This window comes from Syngnathus scovelli, chromosome 13 (genome assembly GCF_024217435.2).
Source record: "Syngnathus scovelli strain Florida chromosome 13, RoL_Ssco_1.2, whole genome shotgun sequence".
Taxonomy (NCBI): Eukaryota; Metazoa; Chordata; class Actinopteri; order Syngnathiformes; family Syngnathidae; genus Syngnathus; species Syngnathus scovelli.
In genome coordinates this window covers 13,067,877-13,083,660 of record NC_090859.1, presented here as the reverse complement: position 1 = coordinate 13,083,660, position 15,784 = coordinate 13,067,877, and the positions used below count along the sequence as shown (strand labels likewise).

Sequence of the window (15,784 nt, the reverse complement as noted above, 5' to 3'; positions counted from 1 at the left end):
GTTCAGAAGACATCTGGTGCAACTCCAGCAGCATATGCCTGACAGCTGTCAGTGGTGCGGAGAGTTCCAGAAGTCACTCCTTATATGCTGCAAATATGTAAACATGGGATAGAAATCATGCAACTGAAATCATGACCTACTGAGTGTAACTAATAAAAAAATGCAATGTAACTTAGTTATTTTTTAAATCAAGCAATCAGCAAAGTAAGCGAAAACCGCTGGGAAGTAATAGGGGATCAAGCATTGAGCCCTGTGGAACACCTGTAGTTGCTCCTGAAGAAATGTTATTTTAGATATTGTATGATCCGAGCTAGAAGAGGGTTGTAATATTTAACTGAAATGGTCTCCAAAGGGGAGAAGCAGTTTATGGAGTCAAGCACGGCAGTGAGGTCGAACGCGCTGAGAATATTAAGGTGGCGGGAGTCGGAGGACAAAGAAATCACAGCGACATTTGAGAAGGGCTGTTTTTGTGCTGTCTAGTTTAAAAAGTCTGGATTGGATTGTGCTTGCGAAAATGTGTTTTTTGTCTTGGGAAATTTTGGCCAGCTTAGCAACAAAATCATGATACTCTGAGTAAAAAAATAAAATAAAATAGAGGATAACTTACAGTGACATTTTTCGAAATAGGCAGACAACCAAAGATTTACTCGGTTTAATTTCACACGATAGGTGGGCAGGGCAGGCATCCCGTGAGACTGATTTATCCGAGACGTGAGTGAGAGCAGCAAAATTTACTGCCGTGCTCGTCCGGAGACCAGTAGAAGATGGAAGTGATAAGTGGGGGGGGGGGGGGGGGGGGGGGGTGAATGAAGGATGGTGCACAGGAGGGACTTTAGTTTGGGCAATAGAAACAATTGACACTGGTCACATGACGTAGCGATTGGCTTGGTCTCCTTCCTGAAGATGTAAGGAATTAATTTGTTTTTTTGCTTCCTTATCTGTGATAAGAAGGCATCTGGAGTGTGCATGCGTGAAGTGCACCACTTGGAATTACGACAGACGCCAAGCAGAAAAGTGTTCCCTGAGAAGCTGAAGGAACAGCTGGGGCCCATTTAAAGGATTGACCTCCAAATAAGCCAGGAAATGTCCGAATTTTGTTTTTCAGGAAAAATAGAAGGAAGTAGCTTTATTGAATTTAATCCATTTTATATTGCATATCTTAACTGATGTTTACTTGAGATTTTTTTTTTTCTTATCAGTCGAAATCATTTCGTACTTCACATCCAGGCCGCTTCCAACCTGTCTTGTTTTCGTTCAAAGCGAGATAATAGTAGACTTTTTCTAATGGAGCGGTGTTGACCGCACAGACGCTATTATCACTTCTTAAAGAAGAAAAAAAAAAATCAAAACAAGCCCTGTCAGTGAGTGCTTTTAACAAGCCTCAAGAAGAAAAGTGGCTTTATTTTCCAGGAGCTTCTCTGTGTGTGTAGACGCAAAGGTGTTTCGGCCCATCTGTGTTTCCCATCAGCGTTGTCGTCGGAGCTCTGCATCATTTGGTGCAGAGTTGGCATTTGACTTTTGAGATTATGCGTGACCTTTGTAGTACGTGAGTTAATTACAAAGACAACAGCTTGCACAGGTTGCCTGTCAATAAGCGAGACAATCCCTCGTGCTCATCGTCGTGATGCCATCAAATCCTTTGTAGAGAGTTATTAAATTTTTTTTCTTCATATTTGATGAATGAAATGAGAACCTGTCAGTATTTTGACACCAATATCTGGAAGAGGAAATGACAGTATTTCACATTTTAAATTAAGGAATTAAATGAAATGGGACAGATTTTCTTTCTTTATTTATTTTTGGACAAAACATGAGCTTCACTAATGTATATAAGAGACAGTATGGAAATTGAAAACGTGGAAGTCCCTTGTGAATAATGAATGAAAGACATTGATTGATGGGTAGTAAAATATTCCATCATCTCCCCTGATCAATAAACATGTTCATTTTTTTTAATAGCACCTTTCAAGTATAAATAGTTAGCAGTGCATAAAGTTCAAGTTGACAAGTCCAAAAACTATTTTCATGAACAACACACAGAAAAAGTTTGTTTTCGGTCACTCATTTTAGTTCTTCGTAGAGATAAATTTGATCTAAAACACAATAACATGATTAAATCATAATTTGGGGTGAATTGAAGAAATGCAATGTTGGTTCAACCTGAGCTTGACATGCCTTCAATATTGTGCATTAGCTTTATGAACTTTTAGCAGCACATGACACAAAACACCCTTGACAGTGATTCAAGACATTCTTAAGAAAATAAATGACTTATAAGACATAGTTGGAAAACAAAAGGCATTAATAAAAGATGTTAAGACATTTATTTAATTTGTAATTTATAAACTAAATATTGTGATTATTGTTCTTTATATTTTATTTTTTATTTTTATTGTAATTATTATTTGTCTGATTACTTGATCAGAGGGGAAAGAAAAAAAACAATCAGAAAGTGCAACTCCTCTCAGGTCTTGTATAAAAAAAAAAAAAAAGCAGACTCAACATTTTAGCCTGCTCTTGCAACTTTCAATTTGTCAGTGGTTTCGAGTCTTCACACCGTTTATCAAGTGTCCACACAACTCCCCCACCTCATTTATTTCTTTAATGGCATAGTGCGCTTGATCGGCGTAGCTTTGGCTACCTGGACACTTCGGGGACGAGTCTCTCGAACCAACGTCCGACGGCCACGTCCACTCTCAGCACTAACGAGACGCCGAGCAGCAAACACACGCAGCTCACCAAGAACCCCGAAGCAGAAAACATAAACCTGAAAGTAGAAAGTCGAGGTGAACGCCTTCCGGGGTAAAACGGCACTTAGTTGAAATGGTCAGACATCTGTAACTACCAACAATATCTATTACAGCGGTCCATTACTGCGAGGTGAATTTGCGTGTGCTAATGCGTGCATGGTGGAAACCTGTGTAAGTGCCAGGCATTTCCACGGCGCCCATATCCCGAAAAAGCCTTTCAAAACCGGCGAGTCTGTGCGAGCGGGAAATTGTATTCGGGCACTTACTTGGGTGCGAAAATACCCCACACCATTAGGTGTCTCCTGAGGATGGCAGCAGCACACATTGAAGCAAAGACCTGAGAAGGAGAAACACACAACTAGAATGACCCGGGCAATTCAACATATTGTAACATGTATGAATGAATTTTACCTGCAGTCCGAGAATAAAAAGGTAGCGTGTGGAGAGTTGCAGGAGAGCCAAGCTAAAAAGTTGAGGCTTCTCTCTCAGTCTCATCTCCATCACCGCCTCCTCTCCTCCTTCTCCACTGGCTTTTGCTGACCTGCTTCCTCTGACCTCGCATACCAGGGGCCAAAACAGGAGCAACGGACATCCCACTGGAGACAACAAAGCGGTAATTGTCCGGAGAATTTTTCAACCGTTGGAAAACAATGCTAATTTCTGTATTTATAAGATGCACTTTTTTTTTAATCGTATGCCTTAAATGGATGACTTGCAGTAATGCATCTTATTTATATATAGGATAGAGAAAAAAAAAAATCAAGCAACACCACTTTTTTTCAGATGTACCTGCAAACAGGATGTGTGAAGCAAAGGTGTTGAGGGTAACCAATGTGGCCGGCAGTAAGGTGCTCGTGTGTCCATCTGGGAATCCCACAAAGGCTGCTCCCCATTGAATGGCGGGGAAGGCGGGCAGGTGACCTGTAGCGTGGAAGAACTGGGTGGCGGCCAGGGACCACAGCACGACAGGAGTCCAGGGTACATTGAAGCCACCTGAGGTAAAAAGGTGTCATATTGGATGACAGCAGACAAGAGGAAAGTGAAAATGGTGTCAACTCACCAGAATTGACTCCGTGCAGGTCGCGGAGGCTTGTTGAGGAGGCATGAATGTGCAGAAGAGCCCCCATTTCCAAAAGTAGCAGCAGGAAAGACAGAGCCATCCCTTCCGGGTGCAACTGCAGCAAACCCAATCCCAGCAGCCCACAGAACAGAAGCAGCGGGGCGGAGTAGACCGTCCCGAGACCGTAGGCCTCCACGGCAGGTCTGTTGTCCGCCTCGCCGGTTGCGCCCGCCTCTCCGTCGTCGAGCGAGCGGCGCATGCGTTGGTAGATTTGCGGGATGAGGTGGCGAAGCTCGGCTTGCGGGCTGATACCGGTGCTGGCTCGGTAGCGCGGCACGGACGGATTTTTCGGCGTGCTTGCGGACCTGTGTTTCACAAACACTGTTAGGGGGTCCAGCCAGATCAGGGCCAGGCCCAGTCCCAGGAGGAAATAGGCGGCTCTGGGGATGATCAGCTGGGCCAGTTTGATGAGCTCAGCTAAGTTCTTGAAGCCATCCTCCGGTGAGGCGCTAACGGCCCAGTAGAGGCCCAGACACACAGAAAGCAGGGGTAGGATCCAGCGGGCCGTGAAAACCGTTCCCCCTGAGGAGTTGAGGTTCCCGTAGTGGCGGAGACATCTCCTCAACAGATACGTCCACACGGCGAGGGAGAAAACTGAGAAGATGTAGAAAAGGTTCTTCACTTGATTGTCCTTCACTCGAGCGAGGGAGGAAAGGAAAGGGGACGGCTGGCAGTCGTGCTGCTCCTCTCGACAACCGTGGAAGAAGACAGAGAAGTAGAGACTTCCCACGAGGAGCGCGAAGAAAGATAAGAGTGTCCCGCTTTCTTTTCGCACCGTCGAAGGCGGTGAGGGTAGCTGCAGAACGTGCTTAGAGGGATCTTGGTTAGCGGGCAGAAGGAAGCCATCCCAATTAAGACGGAGAGGAACACTGAGAGCCAAGGAGAAAACCAAAAAGGATATGACCTGACCTTCTTTGACCACGTAGCTATTTGAGAACAAAGAGACAAAGTGAAGGAGTGTCACCACCATGGGTGGGGAAAGAAGATAACTTGAGTTCCTCCATCTTGCACTCTTTAGAGCTTTAGCTTCATTTTTAAAGGCGGCAGATTTTTTGAATTGATGGGCCCAGCCCAGGAAGAAGAGCTCCGAGGTGAAGGCGGTCGCGGCCGTGCACCACGTTAACTCCACGTAACCCAAAGAGAGCAGCTGACCAACAGACACGCAGAACCCAACAAGGAACGCGACCGTAACAGGTGTCCTTAGTCGCAAGTGATTCTCTCTGACGAGCACGGATGACATTTCGGACACGGTGAAACACATCAGGCTGGCAAGTGCCAAGATGATTAGACCGGCGCCCATTTTGAGCCAGTTGAAGCGGGCCCAGGTGGCTCGGCACACGTCTTGGACGGAGGTGAGGTAGGCCTGCAGTGCCGCCGACAGCTCACGGGAGGATGAGCGGCCCTCTCTGACAAATGCGAGATACTCAGACGAGAGGTTTTCAAATTGATCCTTAAGCAGAGTCAGAATTTCCGTCGGGATGTCTTTGGCAATGGCGGAGTAGGTCATCAGGAAACGGCTCACCTTCAGAAACACAATACACACATACTTAGATTGAAAAGTAGATGTTTATTTTGCAACCTTCTGTGCCAAACCTGTTTTGCGTTGATCCACAGCGCCTCCAACTGGGTGAGACCTGCAACTGCACCTTGTGTAGGGCCAACTGAAGGAAACAAAGGCAGGAGAACTTGGCCCACACTGCTATATGGGATGGGTGCTCCAAGAAGCAGAGCCAGAGTAGGAACCAGGTCGATCTGGGGCACCACATCTGGTTCATCCTGCAGAGGTATATAAAACATTTGCAACATAATTATTTATGGACTATTCTAGATATTGTAATTTTCAGCCAATAAGGTCCATTGTTGATTTTTAAGAAAATTAAAGAATTTATGTCTGCCAACAGGATTAAATTATTGTATAACGTCCTAAAAGGCTCCCGATAACTAAAAATAAATTTGTCTTGGTGTCTAATGCGGCAGATGTCTGATTATCTCCCCGCTGCTTGTCTTGAGGACATAATCTGCGCACAGTGTATATTCCAAAATGTGATGCTCCATTTAAAAAGCAATTATGTTAAATGAGTTCTGCATTTTAACACTTTGGTGGGAGGTGCACTCAATTCATTGCTGACAGTGGAAAAAAACGACTACCAGCATCCATTGGCAAAGCGTAAACGGTAATTACTTTCTTTCATTGCCTCAAAATAGATTTTCCGGACATCTGAAAGAATGAAACCGTTTTATTCTCAGCTCTTAAATTGATCAGACCTGCGATGGGGGTCCAGGAAAGAGTGGGGCAGAACTATAGAGGAAGAGGGCTGCTTCAGTCTCCTTCTGACTTTCTCCTCCATGATCGCCAGTGTCTGTCATACCATGATCTCCCATCACCACCAAAAGCGTGTCATTCTGCAAGTGGTCGATCACAGACCTGCAGACAAAATGGGGAAGAAGCTTCTTTTGAAAAACTACATGCAAAAATAAATTAAAGTGCAAAATAATAGTAATGTAAGGAAAATGAAGCTTCAAGATGCTTCATGAACCAGTTGTATTTTTACTCCAGTCAAAATAATATGAGGCATTCTGAAGCTTCATTTTCCCATCAGGAACTTTTAAATTCATGTTGCATCATTGTCTGACCTGATGACTCCATCCATCTGGATGAGCTTGTCAGCCATCCTCGGGTGATCAGGACCCAACTTGTGACCACAGTGGTCCACCCCGAGGAAATGAGCAACCACTACATCCCATTCGTCGCCAACCACTGTCAAAGCCAACAGAATGACGGTTGGAAAAATATAAACAAGACCGACTACTACTAAACAAATCATACGAGTTTTGTAGAGATTCTGGAGGATGCCGTCGTCCACGGTGTCCAGGTCGTGCGTGTTAAATGAATGGAAGGGCAGAGAACGGTGGAACTTCTTTGGGAAAAGATTCTCCCAAGTGTCGTCGCCCATGAACACCACGCGTTTACCTGTGAGAGAGTGTGGCGTAGCATCAGAAGTAAAACATAATGTCTTTGCCTTTGATTATTATTATGCAAGCACATCCATCTATACGCCGAAAAGTTTTTGTTACTACTAATACTATTTTTGTTATTATGCATGTTTACACACTACTCACCTATTTCACCAAATTGGTGGATAAGGTTGTCATCAGTGATGGCCGCTGATGCAAAGTTATTACCAATATCTACAAAAGTGGGCAAAGACCCAGTAGTCAATCCCTTTATCCTCTGCATGGTGGTCGTAGGTGGGTCAGCACGAAAGGGGTACAAGCGGCACTGGGCAGGCTTGGATGATGTTATCTCGTCAATCACACGGATTTTGTTTTCAAAAGGTTGTGGCGACGTGTTGTTGGGGTCAAAGCGTGTAAAGTCGATCCTGAGGGCGTCGATGATGATGAGGACAGCCCTGCGGAAACGTGGCTTTGCCCCGCAAAAGTCTTTCGATTCTCCCCTTGGCTCGAGTACGTCTCCGCAGGTGCTGGTACGGTTCACCTCCAGTCGAACCAGAAGGAATCCACCCACGAAAAGGTATATTCCCACAAAATACACCGCACACACCCAGAGGAGCAAGGAGATCACCCGGAGCCCGTTCATCCTACAAACAGTTAAAAGACAAAATACTATTTGTTGCCATTAATGTTCGCGTCATCCAGTTGTAGGTTTAGGGTCGCCTCGCTTTGACACACTGACCTTGTGATCGTCATTCTGCCACCCCCTCCTTGGATCAGGGGGCGGACTTGACGGTTGGGTTGGACCAGGGGAGTTTAGGTGTTTCAGGTATACACAGGTACGCTTAACCCCAGGCTCATTAGGACCCCGTTTGGGACTGTCAAGACGATAACCCGGTGTAGGAACTTTAAAGCGCAAAGAATTTCTGGACGGACATATTTCCATGATGCACAATTTCATTTAATTTTCCCCTTCTTTTTACCTTGCAGGAAAAAAATCCAAAGGGTTTATTAACTGTGTGCCTATGAGAAAATTTATTTGACGCCATTTGTACAAAACATGTGACGATAAATTAATGTGTAATACTACACACAGGTTAAAGGGCTCATTTGAAACTTTTCTTTATAACTAAAATGTGTATAATTTTCATATTTGTACTCACATTCAGAATAAAGGAATCAAAAGTTAACCTGGATCATTGTCTGCAGGTTGTATTCACTAAATTTGTAATCTTGCATAAAACAAATTAGACAGGAAAAAAGCACAACAGCTTCACTTCGAAATGTAATAAATCCATCGACAAGAGCTGAATACAGAAGTGAAGGTAGGGCACAGTGTTTATTTACTAACCACAGAACAAAGGGAAAGTTTTTCCAATAAAAAACATTCTTAACAAATTTTAACTGAGTGAAAAAAATCAAATTTTCAGCATTGATAAACCCAAATAGCTTGTAAATTAATATCGGAGCTTGTAACTTCCAGAAAACAAAGGTAAAGCATAAACATGACACGCATCCAAAAGTCACTGTCATCAAAATAATTGCTGATGTGACAGTCGGCGAAAATTCCACTCGTGCAACTCCCAGTTTTAGACATCCAACTGCTTTGTGAGTTCATTGATTGTGTCCTGTGCTATTTCGATTCTGGCTGATTCAAAACATCTTCACTCTCCTCCACTTCTGCTGGTGGGATCTTTGGCGTTGCTTTTGCTAATGTACCATAAACGGCCATGGCCTGAGGGCGAGAAAACACCATGAGTAATATCACAATTTCAGAAACCACTGTGTCTGTTCATACCTGCGTAACCATGCTGCTAATGTCCCCAGCATTTGACGGGAGAAGGACAGTGTTGGACTCTTTGGCGAGCTTGGAAAATGCCGATACGTACTGCTCGGCCACGCTGAGTGAGGCTGCCGCATTTCCATTCTGCGAGATAAAAATAACAGAGAGGTTTGAAATTGAGTCAATGTAAAGACTAACCCAAAAAAGATAATATTCTTCACCTGCTCAGTGAGGGCATCAGATAGAAGACGGATGGCCTTGGCTTTGGCTTCAGCTTTGGCTAAGACTGCTTGGGCCTCACCTTGAGACAAATAGTTTTGGTAAAAGAAATTAATTAAAAACTATCTTGATTATTCAGCAAATTATTGGCATTAAAAAAATCACTTCAACCAAAAAATATGGAAGCTAACCGGCCGCTTGGTTAATCTGTTCCGCCTTTTCACCCTCCGAGGCAAGAATTTGAGCTTGTTTTTGTCCTTCTGCAACATTAATGGCCGATTCCCTCATTCCCTCGGACTCCAGCACTGTGGCTCTCTTCTTGCGTTCAGCCTCCACCTACGGAGCATTGCGCATGGTCAACAGATCATTTCTAGATGAATAGCAAGTTTCAAATGTCCACCTCACCTGCATTTGCATGGATTCCTTCACACGAGGTGGAACGTGAATGTCTTTAATTTCATACCGCAAGCAACGGATTCCCCACTCGTCTGAGGCTTGGTTGATGGAGTGAACGATGTTGGAGTTAAGGGACTCTCTTTCCTTAAGGGGAAACAATATGCATGATTTTTATGTCCTTGTTCAAAGGGGAGATCTAACGGCCGATTGATTACCCTGAACACTTTGTCCAGTGTGAGTTTTCCCAATTCCGAACGCATGGTGGTCTGTGCCAGCTGCGTGACGGCATATTCAGGATCCTCAACACCATAACTAGCCTGGAATTATCGAAATAATTAAAAAAGAACCATAAAAAAAATTGTCATCCATTTTAAAATCTTACTTTGAAAGGGTCCAGGATCCTTAAATACAGAACTCCATCAATCTGTAGCGTTACATTATCTGCAAAACAAATTTCAATTACAAAAATACCCAAACCAATTTCATACAAGTTTTCACAAAGTAAAAGACTGACCTAAAGATACTGCAGACTGCTCTGGGACATCAATGACAATTTCTTTGAGGCTTTGCACATAGCGGATTCGGTCAAGTATAGGTATGAGGAAATTTAACCCCTAGAGGAGGTCAACCAGGAGAGCATTAATTTTAATATATTTTAAGATTGGACAAAATAGGTGAAACACACCGGTTCAAGGATGCGATGGAAACGACCCATTCTCTCCACCACCCATGCTTCCTGCTGGGGCACAAACAGAACCACCGTGTTCATCGGCAGACTGGACGCCCATCGTTGCTGAACTGGGGACACCCACAACCTCGGCACTGTTTGTCGGCTTTGCTAGAAAACACAAACACACATATATAAATATAGATTGATAGATGAATACTATGCATTATTATTACTACTAGTATTAAGTGTGTGCAATATATGCACAATACAGTTACATAGATAAATATATACTGCTCAAATATAGTAATGCCAAACTAATTAGATATTGAGCATGGTGACAAAATAAAAGACTTCACTCATTGATAAGTTGATCGTCTCGTGTTCACCACAAGTAAATGAATGACCAGTAGAAACAGGAAATGCACTATTTACCTGGAGAAGAGAGCCGCCGGTGCGAAACAGAGTTCGTATCATCATGTAAACTGAAAGGGAATGAATGAATTGGGCTATGTAACTGGATTTTTTAAATGTAACGAGACTCCGATCGTAGAAACTCGCCACTCATCTGTGACTGACCTATCAGGAAAGTTACATCATTGGTGCAACGGTAGAAAGTCCGCCACTACGAGAAACAAGGGGGCGTCTATAGTTCCTGTTAGTTCGCAGCAAATATCTACAACATCAAAGTCAAGAAATAAAAACATAAAGGATATAAATTGCAGAAAAATATATATTATTTTGATTAATCAGCCAACAAATACTTTGATTTTATATAGCTGTCAACACCCACGTGTTTTTCGCCCTTTTACTCTCAGTTTAATGTAGTACATAATTTTATGCACATAGAGGCGCCATTGAGTTGATTTTGATGTTTTCAGACTTTTCAAGAGATTTAATATTAAGTTTTTTAATGCATGGCTTTTGTGTTTCATACTTTACGCCATAGTTAATCAAAACCTTAGGGGCATAAATCCAGATTTATTCAGACATTGCCTGCGTCACCTGTTTCTTTCAGCAAAACAGCTCTACTATCATTGGTCTGAGTTATTTGACAGATCACGCCTTTTGTCTAAATAACGAGTGCCTATTGGCTATGCAAGACGCTACTCAAATGTTTTTATTCTCCTGTCCCCGCCCTCTGTTTGCTCAAATTGACAGCAAGTCGGTTGCATGAAGATACTTTTAATAGTCGTGCAGTTTGATTGCTCCCCTGACGGGAAACCACCTGCAATTTCCCTTAAACAAAAGCATCTACGATTACGATAATGAATTAATAGCGGGTATAATGTTGTCACACTCGCTTAAATATTTTCAAGCGTCTGCTTTCTTTCCAAAGTGAGTGAAACTACCGGATTGGTGTTGGAAGCGCTCATGTCGTTACTTTGTGTGAGAGGTAAGTTTTGCTTAAACTGGGTCAAAACCTGCTTTATGTCATCAGCGCTTCACTGCACTTAATCTTGACATGTTGATTAAAACTGTCCGGGTTTCTGAAAAAAAAATAGTTTCTATTTATGGCGTTTTGAAATGTTTTATTATTGTTAAATGTACAGGTGTTTTGTTTTGGGCAAGCGTTTGTATTTTGTTGATTTGCACAATGAAACATATGTTTGCATGAAGGCTAAAAAGTCCAGATAAAGAGCATTTTGCAGTTGTAAATCATATAATGCAATAATTAATGTGTCAGGCTGCTCTCCATTTTGATCCACTTCCACTAGGATGCCAAACAAAAGTACTGTATGGAGGATTAAGGTCGTATAGGGGAAACAAAAACCCACAAAATTAAAATTTTAATTATATTAGACCAGAATTGTATATTCATTGGCGCAAAGGTTTTGTATTTCAATTATCAGTCTTATTTATAGGTGGGAAAAAAAGTCATGGATGAAACTCTAGTTCCAGCACTCATCTGGTTGTTGGCATTAGTCGGAATAGACTTCCTTACAGGATGATGAAGCATGTGCAGGTCGCCATCTTTCACCCGATTGTCTATTCATGATGTGACATTTGGTAGACTGTCCCCTAGGGTCAATGTTTGTGCAACGTGCTCAAAGTGAATCCTTGTAATCAAGAGCCATTGTCTGCAGTTGGGACCATGTTCTGTATTTGAGTGTCACCAATTGATTTATTATGTTGGCAAATAAAAAGCAGGAGGTGTTATGCTGACCAAGATAACAGGAAAGATGTGGCTCAAGCTGGGGCCAGTGTGTTTTGCTGATGTGGTGACTCATGCTGTGATAACAGTAGCTTGACAATGTTGCTTTTGTTTTTTTTTATTGCTGGGTCAAGAAGCTCCATCTCCATGGCGATGTGTTACTTAACACACAAGTGGTTTATCACAACAAGTGGGCATGAGGGTGACAATTGGACCGTCCATCAAGGACAGGGTTGAGTAGACACACATTGTTGTGGGTTGTCTACATTTGATCTCAATGAGGAGCAACAACCAAATTAAACTTTGATGTTCTCTCAAAATGTATTTTAAATACCAAGTGTTGGGATTTTAGTAAAGTATGAATTTGTGGAAATGATACAACTGCACATGGAGAGGTTTAGTGCATGGAGGAGCAGCATAGTGGAATTATGTGAGAAAGAGGCAGAGGCAGGGAGAGCGCTTAGAGATTGTGGACGTAATCCCCTGACCATCTGTTGCTCTCTCTCTCTCTCTCTCTCTCTCTCTCTCTCATGCTCTCCGTCTCGCTCCACCTGATGGTAGCCACCAGCACCAGTGGAAGTGCACTGCTGCCAGCAGCATTAGGAGACTATAGCGTCATTTCCTGTTCCAGTTTTCCTGTAAATACAGTTAAAGGAAATTAGCATTTAGCTTACAAGAAATGCACAAGTTACTTTTTGGTTTTAATTTTTAAATGTGTCACTTAAAACACATTTGATATCGCCAATGCAAACAGTTAAACTGGAATACTGCTGACAAATTAAATATTGCATTTTACGGACCACCATATTGTTATGAATGGGTCCATTTTTAAAAAAAAAATCATACATAAGACTCACCGGGTTACATATATTATCTTTGAGAAGAATTGTATGTTAAATATCATTATTTAAATGTTTATAATTATAATCAAATTCTATAAATATAATAAATATAATATACTTATAATTTAGAGATATTTTTATATTCAAATAATTATTTAAATCTAATTATTTATGCTATATTATTATTTATACAATTTACCAAAATTATTTTTATGTGTTGGATTTACCACTATTATGCTAGGTAAAGACCAGACACGAAATATTGAGGAGCACCACTTGCTTAAATTTATTTGCCGGGAAAAAATATTTGCAGTCGCAATGAGTGAACCCAGTCAAAGAGTGACTTTAATAGATTCACAGAGGCCCTGGCCAGACCATGATAGTCATCAGTTTCCACCATTAGCGCCCGACCGTTTATTGCCTTCAGGCCTCAATGAAGTCACGTCATTCCAATAAAAGCACCTGCTACTTATGTACTGTTGTGACAGAATAAAACTGAAAGTATGACAAAGGATCTATTTTGTTTTCAATAGCTCACCTCGTCGCCCTCTGTAATTAACCAATCGGAAAATACTTTGTGGTTTTGGCCTTTTTCCACAGTTGTGATCTCAGTTTGAAATTATGTTTGTTGTCACATCGTGCCTTCAACATTCTAACACCCAGTTTTTTAATGAAATCCTAAAGATTTGAATCACCTCGCACGAGATGTTACGTTCAAATACGTTTGTCCCTCCATCATCCTGTTTGGGTCCATCTGCCGTCGAAGGCTCCAGAGGTTTAGAGGGTATATGCCCCGAATACTGCTACAGCAATCACCAGTAATCCCCTCTAAAGCGCTTCAATCTCACAAACGTTGTTCTATAGAGGAGAATAAAGATGGGCGGTCTAAAAATAAACCAGCGCAAAAAAAAAAAAAAAATGTTTAGTATTTTTGTTGCAACATATTTTCAAATTATGTAACACCCGAGAGGTACTTTAAATTTTATTTCATTTTTATTTTCTTACATTTATTTTATCATTTATTATTTTTGTTATTTTAAAATGAGGAAATTTTAGGTATTTCAAAACGAGAACTTCTGGAGTCATGATGTAAAACACCTCGGATATCATTCTGAAATTAGTTTTGTTTCTCTCTGGTTGAAAGCCACTGTGATTCTGAAGATGTTTATTTATAGCAATAAAACAAACATCTCACGCCAGCTCTTTTTTGGAAAGCTGCATCTTCTATGGAAACGCGTCACGTATCTGTCGTGCCTGTTTGTGCCGTCGTGTGTTCCGAGTCATGGCTCCTTTTGCATATTAATCACACCACCGGGCTTCAATAGCAATTGAGTCCTGATGTTTTTAGTCATAGCTAAATATAGCCGTCAAATTACGGGCGTCATCTAGTTTGGACACATACCAAACCACTATTGTCTTTAAAGGAACAAAGGACAAATTGGTGAAGCACAAAAATGTGGGCAAACTCGCGTGATTGTTTTGCCAGTAAGTAATCCGCTCAGTCGGCCTATACAATTGAGTACAGTTTATTTTTAAATCCTGTTACATTTTGTGTCGAAGGTAAAAGTTTTGGCCATAACCTTTGTCCTTTTGTAACTGCGACTTTGAGGAAAATAAAGTGTCCTAGCTTTTTTTTTTGGGCCTATTTTTGTCGGTGGTATCTTGAGATTGGCAACACAAGAATAGCAGTAGACTTTTAATCATATTATTATTTTTTTTTTTAAATATTTGACCAGTTTTTACTCGTCTGATTCGAAAACGAGTTGTCAGTTTGTTTTGTAGCTTTTACTGTATATAATATGAGGTGCTCATACATTTATTTGGGTTGACAGTCATAATGGCCCCTCCGAAAGAAGCTATGACTACAATGCGGCCCGTGAAAATTTTTTTTTTGACACCCCTGTCATAGAAGAATTTTGTTTTCAGGAGTGTTTGTGACTTGTGCTACTTTTCGGACTTATTTTAAAATGCTATTATAAACTAAAATGTTTCTGTTTTTTTCATTTGCAGTGAAAAAAGCCAAGCTCCACGGACCTTCAGGTGAGTAATTGAGGAAGGGGGGGCAAACGTTTCTTTTCCGCATGGTCACACATTTCCAATATTTACTTTTGGTTGACAGCTTTGTTTGTTTTTGATGAAATGTGAGCCAGGTTGGGTAAATTCATCCTAGCTGGATTAACACTTGATGAGAAACACAAACTGCAATAGAGATTTATTATATCATACAGTATTGTTTTTTTTTTTTAATTCCGTGTCTGACAATTCACTTAAGACTTTTTTAGCCATGTCAGGCGTCACGGTTTTGTATTAAATCTTGCAACCTTGCATCCTTTGCTTGCCAGCCCGTCTTAAGATCACTAGCCGCTCATTCCAAATCCCTTCGCTGTCCATCCGTGCCAATCCCTCATTTAACCTCACACCTATCTTCTAAGCCTAGCGACACCGTTTTACCGGAGCCGCCGACACGGTGACGTCAAATGCCACAGTGACGTTTGACTCCTCACTCGCAATTACTAACCGACCTCTGGCTTTAAGGTTTTTTTTTTTAAGTCGTGTGTGTTTTATGAGGCGCTTCCCTCCCCTGGATCACGTCACGTGTAACACCTGCCCCAAAGCAAACATCATGGATAATTCACTTAATCCTTTTGTCTCTCTTAGACACAAGGTAAACTGGATCTAAAAAGGTCACCATGATATAAAGCACACAATAAATGATTCCAAAACTTTTTCCATTGTACTTCCACAACACTTCGGCTTCACTCCGGAACTTTCTTTCCGCATCACTCCCTCAGGAAACTTGAGCTTGATAAGAGATTTTGTGTTTGCTGGGTTACTACAGTGCGTGTTTTCAACTCTGAGCCAGACTGGAGAGTGATGAATTGACCCGTAAAGCATGAAAA

At 41.7% G+C, this 15,784-nt stretch overlaps 3 protein-coding genes across 15 annotated transcripts in view; 1 reads left to right on the top strand and 2 right to left on the bottom strand.

Moving 5' to 3' along the window:
* Window positions 1-1,775: 1,775 nt before the first annotated feature.
* Window positions 1,776-7,740, bottom strand: pigo (phosphatidylinositol glycan anchor biosynthesis, class O). The gene is made up of 11 exons (XM_049738084.2): window positions 7,565-7,740; window positions 6,991-7,469; window positions 6,698-6,841; window positions 6,505-6,628; window positions 6,136-6,295; window positions 5,464-5,646; window positions 3,811-5,392; window positions 3,540-3,743; window positions 3,162-3,346; window positions 3,017-3,087; window positions 1,776-2,767 (listed from the first exon to the last, which is right to left on the bottom strand). The coding sequence occupies exons 1-11, from the start codon at window positions 7,576-7,578 to the stop codon at window positions 2,638-2,640; spliced, it is 3,276 nt and encodes a 1,091-aa protein (XP_049594041.1). The 5' UTR covers window positions 7,579-7,740; the 3' UTR covers window positions 1,776-2,637.
* A 402-nt stretch (window positions 7,741-8,142) lies between these two features.
* On the bottom strand, window positions 8,143-10,509 carry stoml2 (stomatin (EPB72)-like 2). The gene is made up of 10 exons (XM_049738087.2): window positions 10,323-10,509; window positions 9,906-10,058; window positions 9,735-9,834; window positions 9,603-9,661; window positions 9,436-9,537; window positions 9,230-9,364; window positions 9,016-9,160; window positions 8,827-8,906; window positions 8,621-8,749; window positions 8,143-8,557 (listed from the first exon to the last, which is right to left on the bottom strand). Exons 1-10 carry the CDS (start codon window positions 10,365-10,367, stop codon window positions 8,456-8,458), a joined length of 1,050 nt encoding a protein of 349 aa, XP_049594044.1. The 5' UTR covers window positions 10,368-10,509; the 3' UTR covers window positions 8,143-8,455.
* Window positions 10,510-11,036: 527 nt separating this feature from the next.
* LOC125979515 (protein unc-13 homolog B) overlaps window positions 11,037-15,784 on the top strand; it is a 33,599-nt gene continuing 28,851 nt past the window's right edge. For 12 of the 13 annotated variants that reach the window (XM_068652883.1, XM_068652878.1, XM_068652874.1 and 9 more), the window contains exons 1-2: window positions 11,037-11,283; window positions 14,895-14,924. In XM_068652883.1, the coding sequence (XP_068508984.1) occupies window positions 11,262-11,283; window positions 14,895-14,924 (52 nt within the window). In that variant the 5' untranslated portion in view covers window positions 11,037-11,261. The remainder of the gene's footprint in view (window positions 11,284-14,894; window positions 14,925-15,784) is intronic. The other variant, XM_049737822.2, reaches the window with a different exon arrangement.

Coding starts and splice junctions, on each gene's coding strand:
- pigo (XM_049738084.2), bottom strand. Junction 6,842..6,990: donor CCACCAATTTGGTGAAATAG/GTGAGTAGTGTG, acceptor ACTCTCTCACAG/GTAAACGCGTGGTGTTCATG. Junction 2,768..3,016: donor TGGGGTATTTTCGCACCCAA/GTAAGTGCCCGA, acceptor TTCTACTTTCAG/GTTTATGTTTTCTGCTTCGG.
- stoml2 (XM_049738087.2), bottom strand. CDS start 10,367: ATGATGATACGAACTCTGTTTCGCACCGGCGGCTCTCTTCTCCAG. Junction 10,059..10,322: donor CCGGCGGCTCTCTTCTCCAG/GTAAATAGTGCA, acceptor TGTGTTTTCTAG/CAAAGCCGACAAACAGTGCC. Junction 8,907..9,015: donor ACAGATTAACCAAGCGGCCG/GTTAGCTTCCAT, acceptor ATTTGTCTCAAG/GTGAGGCCCAAGCAGTCTTA.